General features: G+C 44.9%; 1 protein-coding gene across 1 annotated transcript; it reads right to left on the bottom strand.

The window, feature by feature from the left end:
• Positions 1-871: 871 nt before the first annotated feature.
• On the bottom strand, positions 872-19,597 carry DCDC2B (doublecortin domain containing 2B). The gene is made up of 11 exons (XM_029571222.1): positions 18,766-19,597; positions 17,240-17,297; positions 16,169-16,245; positions 13,212-13,343; positions 12,638-12,784; positions 6,763-6,802; positions 6,584-6,652; positions 6,239-6,398; positions 5,792-5,895; positions 4,734-4,802; positions 872-1,083 (listed from the first exon to the last, which is right to left on the bottom strand). Exons 1-11 carry the CDS (start codon positions 19,164-19,166, stop codon positions 994-996), a joined length of 1,347 nt encoding a protein of 448 aa, XP_029427082.1. The 5' UTR covers positions 19,167-19,597; the 3' UTR covers positions 872-993.
• Between the last annotated feature and the right edge of the window lie 468 nt (positions 19,598-20,065).

The raw sequence follows: 20,065 nt of genomic DNA, 5'->3' as shown, positions 1-20,065 counted from the left end.
GAGGCCGACTTATTTGTCTGCCTCATGGGCCAGGGATGCTCCTGGCCTGTCTGCACACCCAAATGTCGTCAGGATGGTGCTACTGTAGCAGGGTGGGGCCTAGAGCACTCCCTCATTTGCCCTGCCACTCCTCTTCATACCACTCTAGAACAATGGTTTGCATTTCTAGTCCTCAGGTGAACAACCAGATCTGGTTTTTAGGATATATACAGAAAAATGTCCATGTATTTGGTTTAATAACCAGGTTAATTTGCATAGTATGGTTGTTTTGAAAAATAGACTCGTTTGTTTGTGGCCCTCCAAGACCGGAGTTGATAATCCTTGCTCTAGAACATTGGTTACCAAACCTGTCCTGAAGTAGCTCCAGGCAGTGAGATTTTCAGGATATTTACATTGAATATACCTGAGAGAGATTTGCATATGCATATTCATGATAGATATCTGGAAAACCTGACTGGCTGGGGTTCCCTCAAGGGACACTTGAGAACCACTGCTCTAGAATATCACTGAACTTCTGTATCTGCAACCTCTGCCAGTGCCTTTTGATCTAGGACATGCAGAGCATGCTGGGGCCTGCATTACATTTTACAGGATATCAGAAGCTCTAAGTACGTCTCCATTTCTGTTTGTATAGTGCTCCTCTTCCTTCGCTTTATTTTCGGAGAACTTCCACTATGCTTCACCCAGACAAATACTCTCCTGCCGAGAAATGTCTATGACCCATGATTATATCTGTCCATAAAAGCGTGCGCAGCCGGGAATCCAAGCAAGTTCTTTTTTTCCTCCTATGCTGGAAACTCCTCCTTACTTGGAAAGTATTGGTTCCGTCTGTAACATGGTATAAAACTTGATCATTGTTGACAGAGAGAAGCAAGATGAACATTTTATATTTATTCTCTTACATTTAGAACCCATCATATTAAAAAATAGCGTCTTGCGCAGAAACTAAAATTAGAAATTGAGCCCCGTCTGTGTGTGGGAGGGAGGGGCTCCTTAGAATTTCTCGCTGCCAGTGAAGGGACTCCTCCTTCCGTCTCTTTTGTTCATCTGCTCCTCATGATTTGCCCGGCACGCTGCATCCTTCTGTATTACAAAAAGAAGAGCCTGTTGGTGAGGTCATGCAGAAAAGCCCTGCATTCTGGGGGCCTTTGCATAAAACTCCTGCTAGTGTTAGGGGATAGATGGAGCGGCGCAACATTAGCTGCTATCTACTTCAGTCTATGGCAGCCACATTCTGCAGTGAGCACTGAAGCCCACCTAACTCTGTGCTCATACTTCAGTACGGACAGCATTCTTTGGAAGACTGACCCAGATGTTTCTCATTTTTGGTCCATTTATTTTTTATTTCTAAATGCTGGTTAACTTAGTCCCAGGGATGCTGTGCTTTATGAAGAACGGGGCTGTTTGCTTGCAAACAATTCAGGTGGCATTTGCTTTATATTTTATATTATATGTTGAGAGAGAGACATTTTCTTCCCACCTGTTCTGTCCCATACCATCCAGAACCTTTTTTTCAGGTGGATAGTACTAGAAAAACATCTTCGAATTTGGATAAAGAGCTAAATACTTTTTTGCCTTTTAATCGTCTCCTAGTGCTAGTAAAGGTGGCAGGAATTTTAAATAAACGGGATGCCTTGAGTAATAGAAAAAATGTAATACAAACAATTCTCCTTCCTAAATTGTACACACATTGCAAACTCCTTCCATCAGTACTGCTGAAAGTGTAACACTACAGCCAGGAACATTTTGTCCATGCATCTGGGCCAATAACAATGCAAATATCACAGAAAGCTTGCAGGGAAGCAGGTTTCAGTTTCTCTAATTTTATTAATTGGCATGCATAATTAGTGCATATAGCAAAGAGCTGCAAATCATTTAGAAAGTTTGTTAGCTTCACTTCATTTATTAAGGAAGTTACCTTTATAAAAGGAAATACAAAAGAACCCACATACCAGCTATGGCTTTGTCAAGTACACTTGGGGAAAATGTTCACATTTTATTGGAAGGAAAGACTTTTAACAATGTAGAAGAACAGAATATTCACAGATTAATCAAATCTGGATGGAATGCTGTACGGAAAACCAGACCTGTGCACTGGAATGTTTGTAACTGATGGAAATAGAAAAGGATTTTCATCATATTTTCAATATCTTCCATTAAGCCATGCTCTTATTTTTGTAATGTGCTTCAAGAAGTGGAAATGGAATTCCAGTGCCATGCAAGCCTTGCCCTTCTTAGATCAGTAAACTTTACATTTGGATATGGGCTTTATGTCAGGGTATAATGCTCTGTACAATGTTGTCCCCTCCTCTGGCTTGGACAATAGGAGAGGGAAGGATTCCTTCTTCACATGATGTGGCATGAAGGAAGAGGCACTTAAACTGCATACAAAAATATTCAAACTAAAATGGACTTCTTGCCTACACTATGTATCGATTCCGTCAGGAAAGCTTACCACTTTTATATTTGTCAGACTGCTGAGAGATTCTAAAATGTATGGAAAAAATCATTGTCCTTTTCTTGGTAAAACAGGCTATCCAGCCTGGATTTGAGTCCCAGATGCTTTTCTTAAGTCAAACTTTCCCCAATAACGTTATAAGGGGGGTGTCAGCAGTACACTTTCATAAGGCTAAAAATGCACGTTGTATGATACCTGAAATTACACAGCTGTGGCTGCTTTTTAATTTGTAATGATAAATGATAAATGATAAAAATAAATACACTCGCCCTCCTGCCTTCAAATACTACACCTCCCAAGCCAGGTGAGAATCTCCAGTCTCTTACTAGACCCAAATTTGACAGTTTCGAGTCAATCTCCACTAAAGAGATTGAATCCCTTTTAAAAAGGCAGAAACCATCAAGCCATCCGGCTGATAACATCCCATCGAGACTCCTGCTTCTCATCCCAAATGTGATCTCAGGACCTCTGACCGGCATCATAAACAGCCTTCTAACGCAAGGAAGCTACCCAGACAGTCTAAAAACCGCCTCACTCAAGCCCCTCCTCAAGAAACACAACTTAGATCCTAATGTACCAGCTAATTTCAGACCCATCTCTAACCTCCCATTTGTTGCCAAACTAACGGAGAAACTGGTAAACACCCAGCTTTCTGAATATCTTGAAGACCACAAGATCCTATTCCCATCGCAATATGGGTTCCATAAATCACGCAACATGGAAACCCTTCTCATTTCACTTACTGACCATATTATCATGGGGTTGGACAAAGGACACTCCTTTCTGTTGGTCCTGTTAGACATCTCGGCGGCATTTGACACCGTCAACCATACCATCCTGCTGGATCGCCTAACAGACATCGGCATCTCCGGATCTGCCCATAACTGGTTCAAGGCCTTCCTCAGCAATAGGACTTTCAAAGTCAAAATCAACAATAAAGAGTCACCCCTAACTAAATCAACTCTTGGCGTACCTCAGGGTTCCTCCTTATCTCCTACCCTCTTTAATATTTACCTCCTCCCCCTCTGCCAATTGTTAACAGACCTCAACCTAATTCACTATTTGTACGCAGACGACGTGCAGATTCTAATACCGATAACAGAATCAATCTCAAAAGCGCTCACCCATTGAAACAACTGCCTTCTATCCATCACTAATCTACTCAACAGTTTAAACCTGGTTCTTAATGCCTCCAAGACAGAGCTGCTCCACATATCCTCAAATGAAATCAATATCTCCCCACCATCTCCACACATCTCTCACATTACTTGGAAGCAGGTTAGAGACCTTGGGGTAATACTAGACAATCGTCTAAACCTTAAGAAAATGGTCAACACAACCTCCAAAGACTGTTTCTTCAGATTACAGATTCTAAAACGACTTAAACCACTCTTATTCTTCCACGACTTCAGGACAATCCTCCAAGCGCTACTGTTCGCCAAAATAGACTACTGCAGTGCCCTTTTCCTAGGCCTTCCCAAATCCACTACCAAACCACTGCAGATGTTACAAAATGCGGCTGCGAGATTGCTGACCAGTACCAGCCGCAGCGAACACATCTCTCCCATCCTCAGGAACCTACACTGGTTACCAGTTAATTTCAGAATTCTCTACAAATCAATCACCGTAATTCATAAAACTATCCATCATCATCTTCAACTCGACCTGGAAATCCCATTCAAACTCCACTCCTCTAACAGACCAACTAGAGATACTCTCAAAGGCACCCTGAAATTTCCCCCTACTAAAGCTTCACGCCTCTCGATGACCAAAGACAGAGCTTTTTCGATAGCTGGCCCATCTATCTGGAATAGCATCCCTTCAAGTCTCAGAGTGGAGCCTTGCCTGTTAACTTTTAGAAAAAGACTTAAAACCTGGCTCTTTCACCAAGCCTTCACCGACCCACCAGACAATCACTAGTTGTCCTTCACGCTTACCCGTTATGATGATTATACTCACGAATGGACTCTGACTCTCCCAGGTTAAAGCACCATTAAGCTTTAACCCGTACGCCCTATGGTATCACTTCATATTTATTTCCTGCCTTATCTTCTTTCCAGCTTGTTGCAAGCTTCCAAGTTCTCTTCCCTGTTGATTGTAACTTTGACTCATTCCTACTTACTGTTTATCTTTCGTTTACTTGAATAGTTACCCCAGTTATTTATTCTTGTTAATTGTAAACCGATCCGATATGGTTATTTACTATGAAGGTCGGTATATAAAACTGTTAAATAAAATAAATAAATAAAAAGAATTGTAAAATCTCACAAAGTACCTTCTGCTTGTGGCTTTGTTTATTCCATGGCATTGCTTCCTCCTCATCCTCCACGGTTTCTGCAGCTCTCTAGAGAGATTTCATTCATTTATTGAACTCTGTATCCCGCTTGTCAAGCAAGTTACCCCGGCGGTTTACAAAACAAAGCATACACAATGGTCAAATACAAAACCTCTTAGCAGCTCCAGAGACACAGAGGCCAATATTCAGCTAACTTACAGCCCATACAGTACAGTGGAGCGCACTGTTAACCCGTGTTTGGACGCGCTAGCTTTACCCCTTATTCAGTAAGGGGTAATAGCGCGTCGAAAACACGCGTCCACCCCCCCCTGAAACTAATAGCGCCCGCAACGTGCAAATGCATATTGATGGCCGCCCTATTAGTTATTCTCACGCGATACAGAAAATAAAATGTGCAACCAAGCCGCACATTTTAATTTCTGCTGGTGCCGGGGAAGTGCACAGAAAAGCAGTTTTTGGCGATGTTAAGCAGAGGCCCCAAAAGTAAAAAAAAATAGTAAAAATTAAAAAAAATAAACATTAAAAATCAGCCCATGGCCCGCGGGTCGGAAGACAGACGCTCAATTATGCCGACGTCCATTTTCCAAACCCGTGGCTGTCAGCGGGCTCGAGAACCGACGCTGGCAAAATTGAGCGTCGGCTGTCAAACCCGCTGACAGCCGCCGTTCCTGTCAGAAAGGAGGCGCTAGGGACGCGCTAGTGTTCCTAGCGCCTCCTTTTACCGCGGGCCCCAATTTGCATAGGCCACCCTCCTGAATCGCGCGCCGGCTCTCCCGCGCGTTTTTCTGAATCGGCCTGTTATACTGGAGCGTCAGCAGTGCACTCATGCCGCTGAATATAGCAGCTAGGGCAAAGTTAGTCAGCTAAGTTTAGGACCCTCCCACCTTGACCCGGATTTAGCTGGATAAAACGTGCAGCTGTAAATTGAATCTTAGCCAGAGAAATGACACTGAATATATGACCCTTAAAATGTTTACATTCCACATCCTCTGCTTCCTTCTGCCTCACGTCTGTAGCCAAAGTGAGAGAAGTAGTACCTGATCGACTGGTAATTCCACACGGGTTTCCTCATCCTCCAGAACCTCCTGAGCTCCTTCCATCTCGCTCCTCGATACTCTCACTTTGAAAACGCTTTCCTCTTCTGTGAGGGAGAAATGCAGGCTCGGGATGAAACCAGGACCTCATTCCATGGGTAATTGGACTGAGCAAACTGCTGCCACCTCAGGGGATGTCTAGCCCAGGGGTTCTCAACCCACTCTTCAGGACGGTTTTCAGGATATTCACACTGAATGTGCATGTGCTGGATCTGCATGCACTGCCTCCATTGGTTGAAAATCTATCTCATGCATATGCTGAAAACCTGACTGGGTTGAGAACCAGTGGTTTAGACTAGGCAGCGTATAATCAATTATATTTAACACTTAAAACTGTCATTTTGTCTCCTGCCTGCCATGAAAGGTTGTAGAATAGCAGAGATTGCTTACCTTGCTCACCAGCGTTCTGGGATATCCTGGTCCACTTTCTGTTCTGGTGGCCATGGACAGGTTTGGCATAGAAGAGGGAGGTTTCCTCTCTGCTTGGCTGTCTGCCCATGCTTGGAGGGGGAGCCTGGGCACCCGTGGAGTGCACCATACGATTCTCCAACTGAAATTACAAGTTGGATTTATACTTTAAGGAGCAGCTGCTGCCAGAAAACCTTCTGTAAGTGGCAGGCTCTGCTCCTGCCTGTGACATCACAGAAGGAGAGTAAAACTTCATCCTGAGGTGCTCAGCATTAGAAAAATATCACTCAGACCATTACACGCACAGCTGGTGGGAAGGTCCCTTACCTGAAGAGGTGACTCGCCTATGGCAGAAGCACTGGCTCCATCTTGGGAGATGTTAAACAGTTTGTCAAACTAAGGAGAAGAGAAAATGTTCAGGTAAAAGCAGAAAAATGAGAAACCTCACTGCTCCCTCAGGGAATGGCTCTATCCAAGACCCTTCCTACTTCCATTCCTGCACCTACCCCGTCCTTGTGGGTCCTGTGCCTGTGCTGTGCCTTACTCCTGTAAGAAAGAAGGATAATTTACGTCAGCCTGCATCCTGCCAGACGGAGAGATTTCTCCCCACGCATTCAGAATTGTGCTTTTCTTACTAGAACTTTGGATAAGGTAAGGGTGGCTGCTGCATTAGTCCATGTGAATGCACAGATATAAAGGTTAACATAAAAAAAAAGTGCCTCCTTCTTATTCAAAAAAACTCCTAGGTTCCCTTCAACAGGTCAGAACAAAAGGAGCGGCTAAAGGCAAGAGATGAAGATGTCCGAATGTACCCAGGAGTCGCAGCTTACCTTGCAACCATCCCAGCACCTATTCAGTCCTTTTATATCTTCTGAGACATTTGGCCATTTTAATTCTTGGCTTGTTCTGAATTTCCCATTTAATAAGGATATAAAGGTTAAATAGAAGGTGACTTGTGTTACTGGACTACCTTAATATACCCCCTGACTAGCGTTCAAGAGCTAAACACCCTTTGTTTTTCAGACTTGAAAAAGGAATCTCAGCTCATTACTATCGGGCCGAGACAGTAAAATGGCGGGAGAGCGGGCGAGCGCACAGGCCACTCTCCTGTGCACGCGATACAGTATTTTAATTTATTAAAATTAGGGCCGGCGGTAAAAAGAGGCGCTAGGGACACTAGCGCGTCCCTAGCGCCTCTTTTTTGACAGGAGTGGCAGCTGTCATTTGACAGCCGATGCTCAATTTTGCCGGCGTCGGTTCTCAAACCCGCTGACAGCCATGGGTTCAGAAAACGGATGCTGGCTAAATTGAGCGTCCAGTTTTCGAGCCGCGGGCTTATTTCAAATTTTTTTTTTTAACTTTTTTTAACTTTCAAGACCTCCGACTTAATATCGCTTTGATATTAAGTTGGAGGGTGCACAGAAAAGCAGTTTTTACTGCTTTTCTGTGCACTTTCCCGGTGCCTGGAGAAATTAGCGCCTACCTTTGGGTAGGCGCTAATTTCTGAAAGTAAAATGTGTGGCTTGGCTGCACATTTTACTTTCTGTATTGCGCAGGAATAACTAATAGGGCCATCAATATGCATTTGCATGTTGCGGGCGCTATTAGGTTCGGGGGGGGTTGGACGCGCGTTTTGGACGCGCTATTACCTCTTACTGAATAAGGGGCAAAGCTAGCGCATCCAAAACGCGCGTCCAATCGCGGGTTAACAGTGTGCTCCGCCGGCGTGCACTGTACTGTATCGGCCTGAAAGCGTTTTCCTAATATTGTGTTTGTTAACCTTTCTTTCCAGGCATTCAAAGTGGACTAACCCAGCAACCATCTGAGTTTTTACTTTTCAGAGTCCTTTCCAGACTCACCACTTTCCAGAAACATAAGCCATTGGAGATTGGGGCCAACACAGTGGCACTGCTGGGCTGCACTCTGCCATGCGGAAGGACTCCCATTCCATCCCATTCTTCTGGGGGGCTGCAGAAGTAGCACTCGCACACCCAAGGCTAGGTACTTGTGCTTATTGCTTAAGGATGGATTCAGGGCCTCTGATTGCAGGCACCCTGGCCCTTGGCCTCACTGCAATGACCACACCACATACATTGACGGATATAAAATAGAACAAGAAAATGAAGGCTCATAATATAAGATCCTAGCCCTAGTTCTCAAGAGCAGGAAGAAATTGTTGAGTTAAAAAAAATGATCAGTGATTTCAACCCACATAAAAGGACCTGATAGGGACATGGGCTTCCTCAGCCATCATCAGCAGGATGTCCTGCTCCCATCTAAAACCCTACTCTTTTAAATCTAGCCTTCTTGATTTTTAACCATTTTTCTGTAATAAAAACATTTCCTCTATGTATGCCTTGACTAGATTGTAAGAACATAAGAAATTGCCATGCTGGGTCAGACCAAGGGTCCATCAAGCCCAGCATCCTGTTTCCAACAGAGGCCAAACCAGGCCACAAGAACCTGGCAAGTACCCAAACACTAAGAAGATCCCATGCTACTGATGCAATTAATAGCAGTGGCTATTCCCTAAGTAAACTTGATTAAGCACTGCCTATATCTAGTAGCACTATAGACATGGTCAGTCCAGAGGGAATTGTGACAACAAAACCTTCATCTGCTGGCAGTAAGTTTGGGCTTCCTGAGAAAAAGCACTTAAATCTTAAGACAAAAAAAATTGTTGGAGGTTTAAACTATTACTGGCTGTTTGCCAGGGTTAGAATTGCTTATATAGTGAGAAAATAGAATTTGATTCTGTGAGCTAGTGAAAGATGGTATTTCTTTGCAAAGGTTACTTGATCTGAGAATGTGAGAGTACTGGTTCCTCAGCAGATAGTTTCTAGTTTGATTCCCACTCTCCCCAGTCTCGTTCATTGATTATGTAGACTATCATCCCCACTTGAAGAGTCTTCAAGTCACTTAAAATAACATTCAGTGATTTTTAGTCATTGACTAATTTTAGTCCTGCTACTGATCATTCACTAACATTAATCATTAATTATCAAATTTAAAAACCATAGCTTTAAAAAAACACCTAATAAATAAAATAAAAAATCCTAATCACATTTAGCAATCCTTAAACCGAGACATACTATTGCTTACCAGCCTTTAAGACTTTATCAACTCAACAAATTATGGGCGGTCCAGTCTTTTCATTGAGTACCACAGCTATGATTATCGATCTATTGGTGAGAGGCTGTATGTGTGCACTCAGTGCAAGGAGTCTGATCTCAGAGTGGCAGACCTGGAGAAGCTCGGCCAGACAGAGAGGTATAGACAGGAGGCCTTCAAAGACATAGCAGAGTGCTCAAAAACTCCAGTCAAGCAGCCTTTCTGCTGCTTTGGATGAATAAGGTCACCTGACAGAAGTCCATCTCAGGGTGGCAGGAAGTGATCCTGCCCTCCAGGTGATGCTTTATCCTCTTGAACCGAGGAAGTGTCTGCAGGAGTCCATGATCAGGTGGGAAGGGTTAGGACTGGCAGTGTAGTGGGTGATTCAATATTAGGAAAATAGATGGGTGGCTGGTGAGCATTAGGATTGTTGGTAACTTACCTGCACTTCTGTAGGTCTTTCTCTAAACAAAAAAAAAAAGGTGAAACAGACCCGTGCAGCTCGGGGGAGCCACTGATGGGAGGAAGGGGCTTGCAGCTACTGCAACGCCGGGGAGGATTGGCGCTAAGACTTGGGTGGGGCGAACCAGTGTATGCAGCAGGAGCCCTGGGGAGGCCGCATCAGAGGAATGCGGGAAGAGATGCTGGGTGTGTGGGGACAATGATTTGGGACTAAGCCACAGGTGTGCTTCTGGTGGGGGGAGGGCAGTTCCGCAGCAGTCAATGCAGGACAGTAGGAGAGCAGCCCAGTCATCTGTGGACGGCAGACTGGGCTTCTCAGAAGATGTGGGAATGGTGGCCATTTTGCCAGCACATATTGGAATTCTTTACCTTTTGAACTTTGGCTAGAAGACTCCCTCAAAAAATTTAGACTTTCTTTAAAAAGGTTTTTGTTAAAGGAAGCTTTCCATTAATGCACCTGCAAGACTTTCTTTATGAAAACCTTATCTGCGGTTTAAATTTGTTTATTTCAGGTTTTATTTGTATGGCTTGTATTTATTTGTGGTTTGATTTTATGTTTTATGGCTTTTATTTGTATGTTTATTTTATCCATTTTTATGAATGTATGATTTGGAAATCGCTTAGGCCTATTCTGTGTTAAGCGATTAATACATTTTAATAAAATGAAAAAATGTGGCTAGAGAAGGAAGAGACACCCTCCTCCTTTATCCCCGGCAGATCATGAAGCCGTGTGCATCTGGACAGCATAGAAGTGGCGGAAATGGCCATGGAAGAGGGGTCAGAGGATTCTGAGGACTTTTCCTCTGATTTTGTGCTCCGTTTCCATAAGGCTTACCTTGCAAAGAAAGATGCAGTAGGCAAATGATACTGTCCACAGGTATCCCAGAACCCTCAGAGGGGGTCAGGAGGAATCCTCTGCCTGCTTGGCCTGAAAGGGCCGTCATGGTTTGAAGGAATCTATAAGCTCCGATGAAGCAGGAGACCCTGCGGGGGTACAGGTAAGGAGTTCTCAGACCAGGAGGGATGTGCCAGTGGCTGAGGGGATGATCCTAAAGTGGTCAGGCTGTTCAGAAAGGATGAATTGAGATCCCATATGTGCTAAAGGAACTGGGGATTAAGGTTCCTTAGGAGGAATCAGATCATGAGGGGGTGGACCCTATAATGGAGGGTCTGCTGGGGGGCCAGTGATGGCCTTTCCCTTCTATAGGTCGGTGAAAAACTAGTGGTGACCGAGAGGGACATCGTTGAGACTGGGTTGAAGGTGGGAAGAGTGATGTCAAAGCTGTATCCCTTACCCGAGGATGCCTTGGAGCTTCTGATGCTACCTAAAGTGGTCACATCCGTTTCTGCAGCGACCAAGAAGACCACTATTCCGGTGGTGGAGTCGGCAGCCTTGAAGGACACATAGGATTGGAAATTGGAGATCCTCCTTAAGAGGATGTTTGAGGTGTTGGCCTTGGGCATCCGGACCTCGGTCTGCAGTAGTTTTATGCAGCGCACCTGTTTATGCTAAGTTCAGCTTTTGCAGACAAAGGGTAAGGTACCCTTGGCCACCGCTAAGCAGGCTGAGCACCTGGAGGCAGGTGTGGCCTATGATGCGTCATCTGCCAGGATTTTGTTCTTGGCTGTTTTGGCCCGAAGGCTTCTGTGGCTGCAGAACTGGTCAGCGGATGTCTGGTCCAAATCACAGCTTGCTAATCTCATTTTTAAAGGCAAGCTGTTGTTTGGAGAGGACCTAGAACAGCTGGTGAAATACCTGGAAAAGTCGAAGGGGCATAAAATGCCCAAAGGTAAGCCAAGAGGAGCTTCCCATCCTGATTTTGAGTTTGAGACTCAAGAAGATTTTGCCCCAATAAGGGCAGCTCCTCATCTGAGAGGCAAAGCTCTGGCAAGCTGCAGGCCTTTCAGGGCGCACCTAGACCAGCACATGATAGCTCCGGTCATGGGGCTGAGGTCCACTCTTCAATGGAAGTCGTAAGAGGAAGATTAGCTCTCTTCTACGAAGAGTGGATCACGATCACCATGGATCAGTGGGTTCTGGAAGTGATAAGAGATGGCCTCGCTTTTGAATTTGCTTGTCTGGTTTGAGAGGCATTTATGGTCTCCCCTTGCACATCCTGAGTCAAAAACATTCCCTGTCCGTACGCCGTATTTCCCAGTTAATCCCTGTTGGTCCAACGCCTGTTACCTGTTGATGTTTTTTACTATGATTACTTTACATTCTGTTTCTCTTTCCCTTTTTCACGTTGAATATACATAGAAAAATGTTATGTGTTAATGTTACCTATTATTGTTTACTCCTGTAATAAGTTGTTTAAAATGTAAACTGGCGTGAAGGCAGCCTGCTATACCCCGGTATATAAACTCTTCTAAATAAAGAAAGAAAGAAAGAAAGAGAGGCAGTTCATGCCATTGTGGATGGGCTGTGGCATCTGGAAGCAATAGCTCCTGTTCCTCTGGGGTAACGGGGAAAAGGAAGATATTCCATCTATTTCGTAGTTCCCAAAAAGAAAGGAACCTATTGGTACATTCTAGATCTGAAAAGGTGAATGTGGTCCTCAGGATGCCATGTTTTTTGACTAGAAACTCTGCGATCGATCATAGCAGCAGTGTGCTAAAAGGAATTCCTGCTTTCATTGAACCTGACAGAAGCTTATCTGCCCATACTTATCAGGACGGAACATCAAAGGTTCCTGAGATTCATGGTCCTGAAAGCCAGTAGGGTCACTGTTGCATGGATCTAAGTCAAACAAAAAACCGATGCGGGAGCTGGACTGGGCAGCTGTAGTTTTGAGTCCCTTTACCTACCGGCATGCACTTGGTGTGGGCTTCTTGGACAGCAACAGCTCCACATACGGCAGGGCTTTGTACTTCTCTGTTCCCACAGCCACATAGTATTCTCCACTCGCTAGCTCCTCGCCTCTAGATACGGGTACTCCGTGCAGAGTACAGAGCCTGCCAGGAGATCGCAGGAAGACATGTGAGTGACTGCATCTTAAAACGTGCGCCTTTCACTGCACCAGCCAAAGAATGTCTTCCCTTCAGCAGGATGTGCAGCGCCCCTGCTCAGAGGAATCAAATCGACATGTATCTATACAATTTGATCAAAGCTGTAACAGCATCAATAACAGAAAGTTGGCAATAAAACAAAATATCATAAACACATACACACAGAAATAAAGAGAGACTAAAACAGACATCATTATCCAAGAGTGTGGATGAGGAAAGGATTTGCATAGTTATAGGGATGGAAATGGAAGCGAGTAGATCACACAAGTGATCCATTTACCCTGGAGAGCCTTCCAGGGCAAAGATCAGCAACTTTCATTCCAAAACCTTTGACCGTAGCGTAGCTGCTGTCTCCTCGACCCTCACTACTCACTTCCGTACGGCGCCATTCTGCAGGCTGGCTTTCTCACTCAAGACACGCAGGATCAGCTCCCACTGCTGCAGCATGCTCTTTGAGAGAAGCAGTCGAAAAGGGGGGCTAAGCAGGTCCCCATTTCGAAAAACACTTTAAAAGGCACACAGGAAAGAACAGAAAACAAATGAAAAAAAACCTCCATGAAGTAACCTCCTCAGAAACACCTGCACCCTTTCCCTACCCTGTCCTGTCACTGGAGAAGGGTCCTGAATGCCCCCAGCCTGACCTCCCTGGATGCTAGGGGATGTGGGTAAAATTAAAGTGTAAGGAACTCTTTCTCTTATTCATAAGAGGATATAAGAACATAAGGAGTGCTGTGCTGGATCAGATCAAGATCCAGAGCACAGGATCCTGTCTCCCACAATGGCCAATGTAGGTCAGAGAGCAGATCTGACTCCTGTTGCCGGCTTGCACGGGGGATCCGCGTGTTGCTGCATCGGATCGGGCAGGGGTGAGGGTTACCCTTGCCCAATCTGATGCCTAAATCTGAGCAGGCAGGCCTCCCTTCCGTTCTTCCATGTCATAGGCGGCCCGGAGCCTTTTCTCCACTAAGGCCGCCGGCAGGTTGGATTCTGCCAGGCAGCACCACGGCCTCCGCTCCGTTTTATCCAGGAGGAAGAGCCTGGGAAGGGGAAAGAGGCGGGGAGTGACTGGGTAGGAAGGCAGGAGAAGGAAGAAAGTAGGAAAAGCATAGGGAAGGGGAGGAAAGAGCAGGGGAGGGAGAGAGCAAGAAGAGCCTCTAGTGGAATGGAGAAGGGGAAAAGCTAAGGTAATGAGGAAAGAGGGTGAGAAGGGGAAAAAGCTGAGATAGTGACTAAGGGGAGTGAAGACGGAGAAGAATCTCTAGAGAGACAGGGATGGGGGGAAGAACTGAGGTAGTATGAGAAGTCGTGAAGAATACCTAAAGGGATGGAGGGAAGACCCTCTGCAGGGAGAAAAGGGAGGAAAAAGTGGAGCATAGAGCCAAGATAGTGAGGGAAAGGGGAGGAAGAGCTGTGTTAGTGAGGGAAAGAGCTGAGGTAGCGAGGCTGTGGGCTGCCCAGTGGCTCCCATCCCACCAGCAGCTGAAGTGGAGGCCACCTTGTGATCCCGACCCAATGGATGCCAAAGTGAAGAGGCGGACCCAGGGCTGCTGGGGAGCAAGTGGAAGAAAAGGATTGTGAGGCCCGTGTGTGAGAGAGAGAGAAAGAGGGAGTGTGTGAGTGAGAGTGTGTGTCAGCATGTATGGGAGAGAGGGAGTGTGTGAGCGAGAGTGTGTGTCAGTGTGTGAGCATGTATGGGAGAGAGGGAGTGTGTGAGTGAGAGTGTGTGTCAATGTGTGTGAGCATGTATGGGAGAGAGGGATTGTGTGAGTGAGAGTGTGTGTCAATGTGTGTGAGCAAGTATGGGAGAGAGGGATGTGTGCATCTGAGAGAGGAAGCATAAGTGAGCATGAATATGTATGAGAAAAAGTAAGTGTGTGTGAGAATATATGAGAGAGGAGAAAGTTTGTGTGACCTCCCTCACCCACTAATCCACAACAATCTCAGGATGACTGGAAATCTAAATGTCACAGGTATGGAGAATAGGAGGTTTTTATTTTTTTTAATCCTTATTAGTTTTAATTATTTGGTGTTATTTGATGTCTGCTGTTTTGAAATATTTTACTGGTGTTTGGGAAATTTGAAAATCAATTTATATGAGTTTAATTATTGGATTTTTATTCTTCTGCTGTCTTGATTTATTTTGTTATTAATATGGTTTTAGTGTTATGATTGATGTTTTATAATTCTTGGTTTTATTGTTTTATGATGAATGGTGATGTTTCTGTTTTTCTATTGTTGCACTGTATTCAGAGTCTGGCTTGTTGCGGTTTCCAGTTCAAATTTTGTCTGCACATTTTTTATTTATACTTTATGGTCTCTTTTTTTATTCTGTATTTGGTGATGGTCTCTGTGTTCTTTACGTGTGACTAAGGTGAGGTATTCTGCTAGCATGTAGTTTCTGTGTGGGGATCTATAGCAGCCTGGCTTCTTTGTTTTCCTAATAGGAGGTGTATTGGTATTTTAGGACCTGGTGTAATATTTGCAGCATTACTTTTTCATTGGTAAGATTGTTTGAGTACTGGCAGTTAGTGCTGATTTTGTATAGGAGGTATACTATGTTGTAACTGTTCACTCATGGCTTTCTGAGGGTCAAGCCCATGTCCAACACGTGTTATAATAGGCTTAATACCATATGGGTATTTTTGCAGGGTTTTCTGGTTGCTGCCAAAGCAGTTCATGTAGACATAATATACAGGTTGATGTAAGTGATATTTGTTATTTTAGAAGACTGGGCTCTGGATGTTTTTAATGTAAAATCTATGATAAATGCATACTTGTGTGTATGTGTAGAGGACTGGGGTGGCAGCTTTAAAGTTCTCCTACAGCATCGAATACGCTTGCACTGGCCATGGATTCCAGAGGCGAGAGGGGGTGGACCTGGGTAGAGAGGGATAGCAGATTTTAAAGTTTGGATTACTGGAGGGAGATGAATGAACTGAGGGACATGGAGGAGGGGCAGCACAATAATTGTTTGCACAGGGCAGCAAAAAAGATTGCACCCCCTCATGATTTTATGAACTTCTACCCTGTCCCTTCCAAGCTGAAGAGCCCCAGCCTGCGCTGCCTCTCATCCCAGGGGAGATGCTCCATCCCCTATATCCTTTCCGTCACCCTCCTCTGCACCTTTTCTAGTTCTGGCGACCAGAATTACACAGAATACTCAAGGTGCGGTCGCACTGTGGCTTGATACAGATATTTTCCATGTTATTCTCCATTCCTTTTCAGTAGGTGCAGGAGAGCAGTAGTTTCACCTGCTGTCTGACAGTTTATACATGCGTTGGCTATTCCCCTCTGCCTCCTTCCTCCTCACAGAATGGAGAAGGTTCTCACTGGATAATGCAGGGCATGTGGATGCTCTTCCTCCATCGGGCAGAGACGTTTAGCTTCCGATTAACAGCCAGTCTGACCTAAAATTACAGACAAACACCCCAGCTGCAGGTCAGTCACCCTTTCCTGAGTCACTGGGAAAGGCCGAGCTTACTTTTCTGGGTCTCTCGGCTGCAGTGCTGGAAACTCCTTCTAAACGTGAAACAGTGGATGTGCAGGGGGGGTTTAGCAATACTGGGAACGTGAGGAGGTAGAGCAGCAGCTATCTATCTATCTATCTATCTTGCTACCTATGGCCAGGGCTGGATTTAAGACTTTGGCACCTGTAGGCACAGTGCAGGGTGCTGCTCCTTTGAACCTCTGCTGGCCTGCATCTTTGCTGCCTATTTCTAAATCCTGGGCTGTCTATAACCAGGCCAGCTTTAAGATTTTGGCACCCATGGGAGCAGTACTGTGCCAGCAGAAGCTCCTCTTTGCTCTGGGTATTTGGCATCTTTAGCAGTTGCCTGGGCCTACATCGAGGCCTGGTTTCTAGGGGGTCACCCTATGACCTCAGTGGGGTATTGTGACCATCTTCCCATTTTTGAATTGCAAGCCTCAAACCACACAAGTTGGTACAAGAGAAGTTTGTTGGTGTTGGAAATGGACACTAGAAGCAAAGCATGAAAGCTAAAAGCAGAGAGCAAGTCCCATGCAAGTGATCATCCACAGCAGAGAGAAATCTTTTATTCAGCACATAGTTTAAAAAACAGTTAGACAACAAACTTCCAACATAGGCAGCCACAAGCCCCCAGCACTGAGGATATTTCATATCATTTTTAAAATGTTTTGCTGGTAGTAGGTGGACCCTGCTTTTGATTACAATCCTGTCGGAATTTTATTAATTCATAAATTAATCAAAGTAGAAAACCAAGCTCCCTGCTGGCACAGGCCCTGTCCCTGGATCCACTCAGCATTGCAGGACTTCCAGCACCTTTTGGTACCAGACTGCTTTTCTGTAAGATCACTCTGACTCTGCAGCTGTATAAGGAGGTGGCAGAAAGGAAGACACAATGAGTACAGATCCAACCTCACCTGCATGATATCGCTTTTCCTGTTTTCTTCAGAAAGTTTCATACCAGCATTTAAATAGCTGTAAAGAAAATGAAAAAGCCACTGAGGTTTATCTTGTCACCTATCACAGAATCCAGAAGTTGGTTGGCATACAAAGGATCTAAGGTATCCACGACCAGGGTTCTCATGGCAGGAACTACGGACTGTAGGGTTCTTCACCAATGCAAATAGTATCAGCCAACAGTGAGAGTCTTGCACCAGAGTTTCTACGCTTTGCCAGAAGACCCAGGCAGCCCTGGGAACTTTTTCTGCATTAGCTCCTATTCATGAGATCTATTGGGATACAGAGACCCTAGGTTATGTTGCTTTTCATGAAAGTTTGCCATCTTCATCTTATACAAAGAAGTGCAAGCAAAGGTTGCTCTGGGCACCCCTGGCCACTCCTCAGCACAGGCTTCAAATCATAGCATTACTTGAGGGCTTGCTTTCTTTTTTACTTCGAGCAAGATGGGGTTTTTTTTAATATTTTCACTTTCATACAACAATTCACAAAACATGCAAATCAAGAATGCTTCACAGAGTTATAGAATCCATTCTAAAAATGAAATAGGTAATTTACAAATACAAGGACAGCCTGCATGCAATCCGGGGGAGCAGAAAACGATGAGAAAAGCTGGTAGAAATGCTGTTTTATTATTGATAATATAATCCACTTCAAGCACAGGTTGGTAATAAATGCAGAATCTAAATTATTGTAAATAAATAATCAAGGCGGCCAGGGACTGCACTAAGCTACCCCTGTGCTGGCAGACAGAGCCTCCAGTGCTCCCAGTCTGTGCAGCTGCTTCTGGAGCTTTGGACAAACAGAAATACTGCGGCCTGGGCCATCGCCAGCAGATGGAACGGGAGCATTGCCCATCACGGCAAATGAGACCCTATAGGCAGTCTCGATTCTCACTCGCTCTCAGGCACCGGGCTCGCATAAGAACATAAGATATGCCAAACCGGGTCAGACCAAGAGTCCGTCAAGCCCAGCATCCTGTTTCCAACAGTGGCCAATCCAAGTCACAAGTAACTGGCAAGTACCCAAACATTAAATAGATCTAAAGCTACTATTGCTTATTAACCGTAACCACATCCTCTGGCAATGAATTCCAGAGCTTAACTATGCGCTGAGTGAAAAAGAATTTTTGATTTGTTTTAAATGAGCTGCTTGCTAACTTCATGGAGTGCCCCCTGGTCCTACTATCTAAGAGAGTAAATAACCAATTTACATTAACCTGTTCAAGACCTCTCATGATTTTGTAGACCTCTATCATATCCCCCCCTTATTTTGACCTCCACCCTTGCATGTATCTCTTGCATCCAGCCTTACCCTCTCTTTCACAAATATGACTCCCCCCCCCCCCCCATGTCACACATACACCCTTCCCTTCCCCTGGCCCCCACTCAGCAGGTCAGGGGAATGGTACTAGGAAAGGGCGGGCGAGCCTGCGAAGGTTTAGCGGAGCCTCTGCTCTCTGAAGAGAAAACTTTTCTGTACTCACTTGAGTTTTTTGAACCTTTCAAAGCCAGCAGCCACGTAACAGCTGCCGTTCTGCAGTGCATCCAGCTGGGTGACCCGATGACCTTGTTGTGGGGTATAGATGTACCTTACTGCTCTGGGTGCTTGGAGAGTACTGGTCACTTCATTCAGGAAGGCCTCAAATGTCAGGAATTGCCGTAGATTCACCACAAACTTTCTGCCACTGTGGAAAGGGTCCCCATTTCGGAAGAGCAGCACATTCTTGGCCTGAGGGGCCAGATCCCCTCCGCTGAAGCTCATTCTGCCCCTCCCACACCACCCTAAATAAGGCTGGACAGGGCTTGCAGGCTGTATTTTTGTGTCAGTGGTCAGAGTGGAAAGCCTCAGTGACTCATGGTGCTGTTTCCATGGCTGCAGATACATCAATACTTGCTGTGTGGGCTGTACAGGCCAAATACCTCCAAGCAGGATACTCCTTCCTGTTAGGTAACTATACACAGCTTTACACGCTCCACGCTATGTAAGCAATGCTCTGCCAGATCTTCCCTCAGCAAAGCTCTGTGGCAACCAGCTCCAAGTACTTTCCAGCAGTGGAAGAGTCTTCTCTGCTATGTAGAGGGGTCAGTGCAAGAGCAGATGTAGTGCAACTGTTCCTGTCTCTTTCTCAAGCAGTGCAAGCCTCAGAGACACAGAGGATGGGGCAGCTCATACTTTGTGATGGTGGAATCTGAGCTCAGCCAGATCTGTCTAAGCAGCCCTGCGCTCCTATTTTACTGCCAAGTAATCTAGACAAGACATAGCTCTTATTTATTTGATTTGTTTTAAATTAACTACTTGCTAACTTCATGGAGTAACTCCTAGTCCTTCTATAATCTGAGAGAGTAAATAACTGATTTACATTAACTTGTTCAAGTCTTTTCATGATTTTGAAGACATCTATCATATATCCCTCCTCAGTTGTCTCTTCTTCAAACTGAACAGCCTTAACTTCCTTAGTCTTTCCTCATAGGGCGGTCGTTCCATGCCCCTTATCATTTTTAGCTATATAACTATATATAATTGTAACGCCTCACCGCGATTGTTTTGTTTTATGTAAACCGACCTGATTTGATATTTGTATCGAGAACGTCGGTATATAAAAATGCTAAATAAATAAATAAATAAATATAAGAACATGGGGTAACCTGCATGGAGCTGAAGTTGCTACTATAGGAGGCTTGCTGGGCCGTTTGGGCTTTTTCTGCCATCAATACTATGCTACGTAAATACTTGCAGGGTATAAATGATGCATGGGAATCCAGGGAAGGAAAGCTGTAGCACTA

Source organism: Rhinatrema bivittatum, chromosome 11 (genome assembly GCF_901001135.1).
Source record: "Rhinatrema bivittatum chromosome 11, aRhiBiv1.1, whole genome shotgun sequence".
In the NCBI taxonomy this organism is placed as follows: domain Eukaryota; kingdom Metazoa; phylum Chordata; class Amphibia; order Gymnophiona; family Rhinatrematidae; genus Rhinatrema; species Rhinatrema bivittatum.
This window is presented reverse-complemented; position numbering and strand designations above follow the sequence as displayed.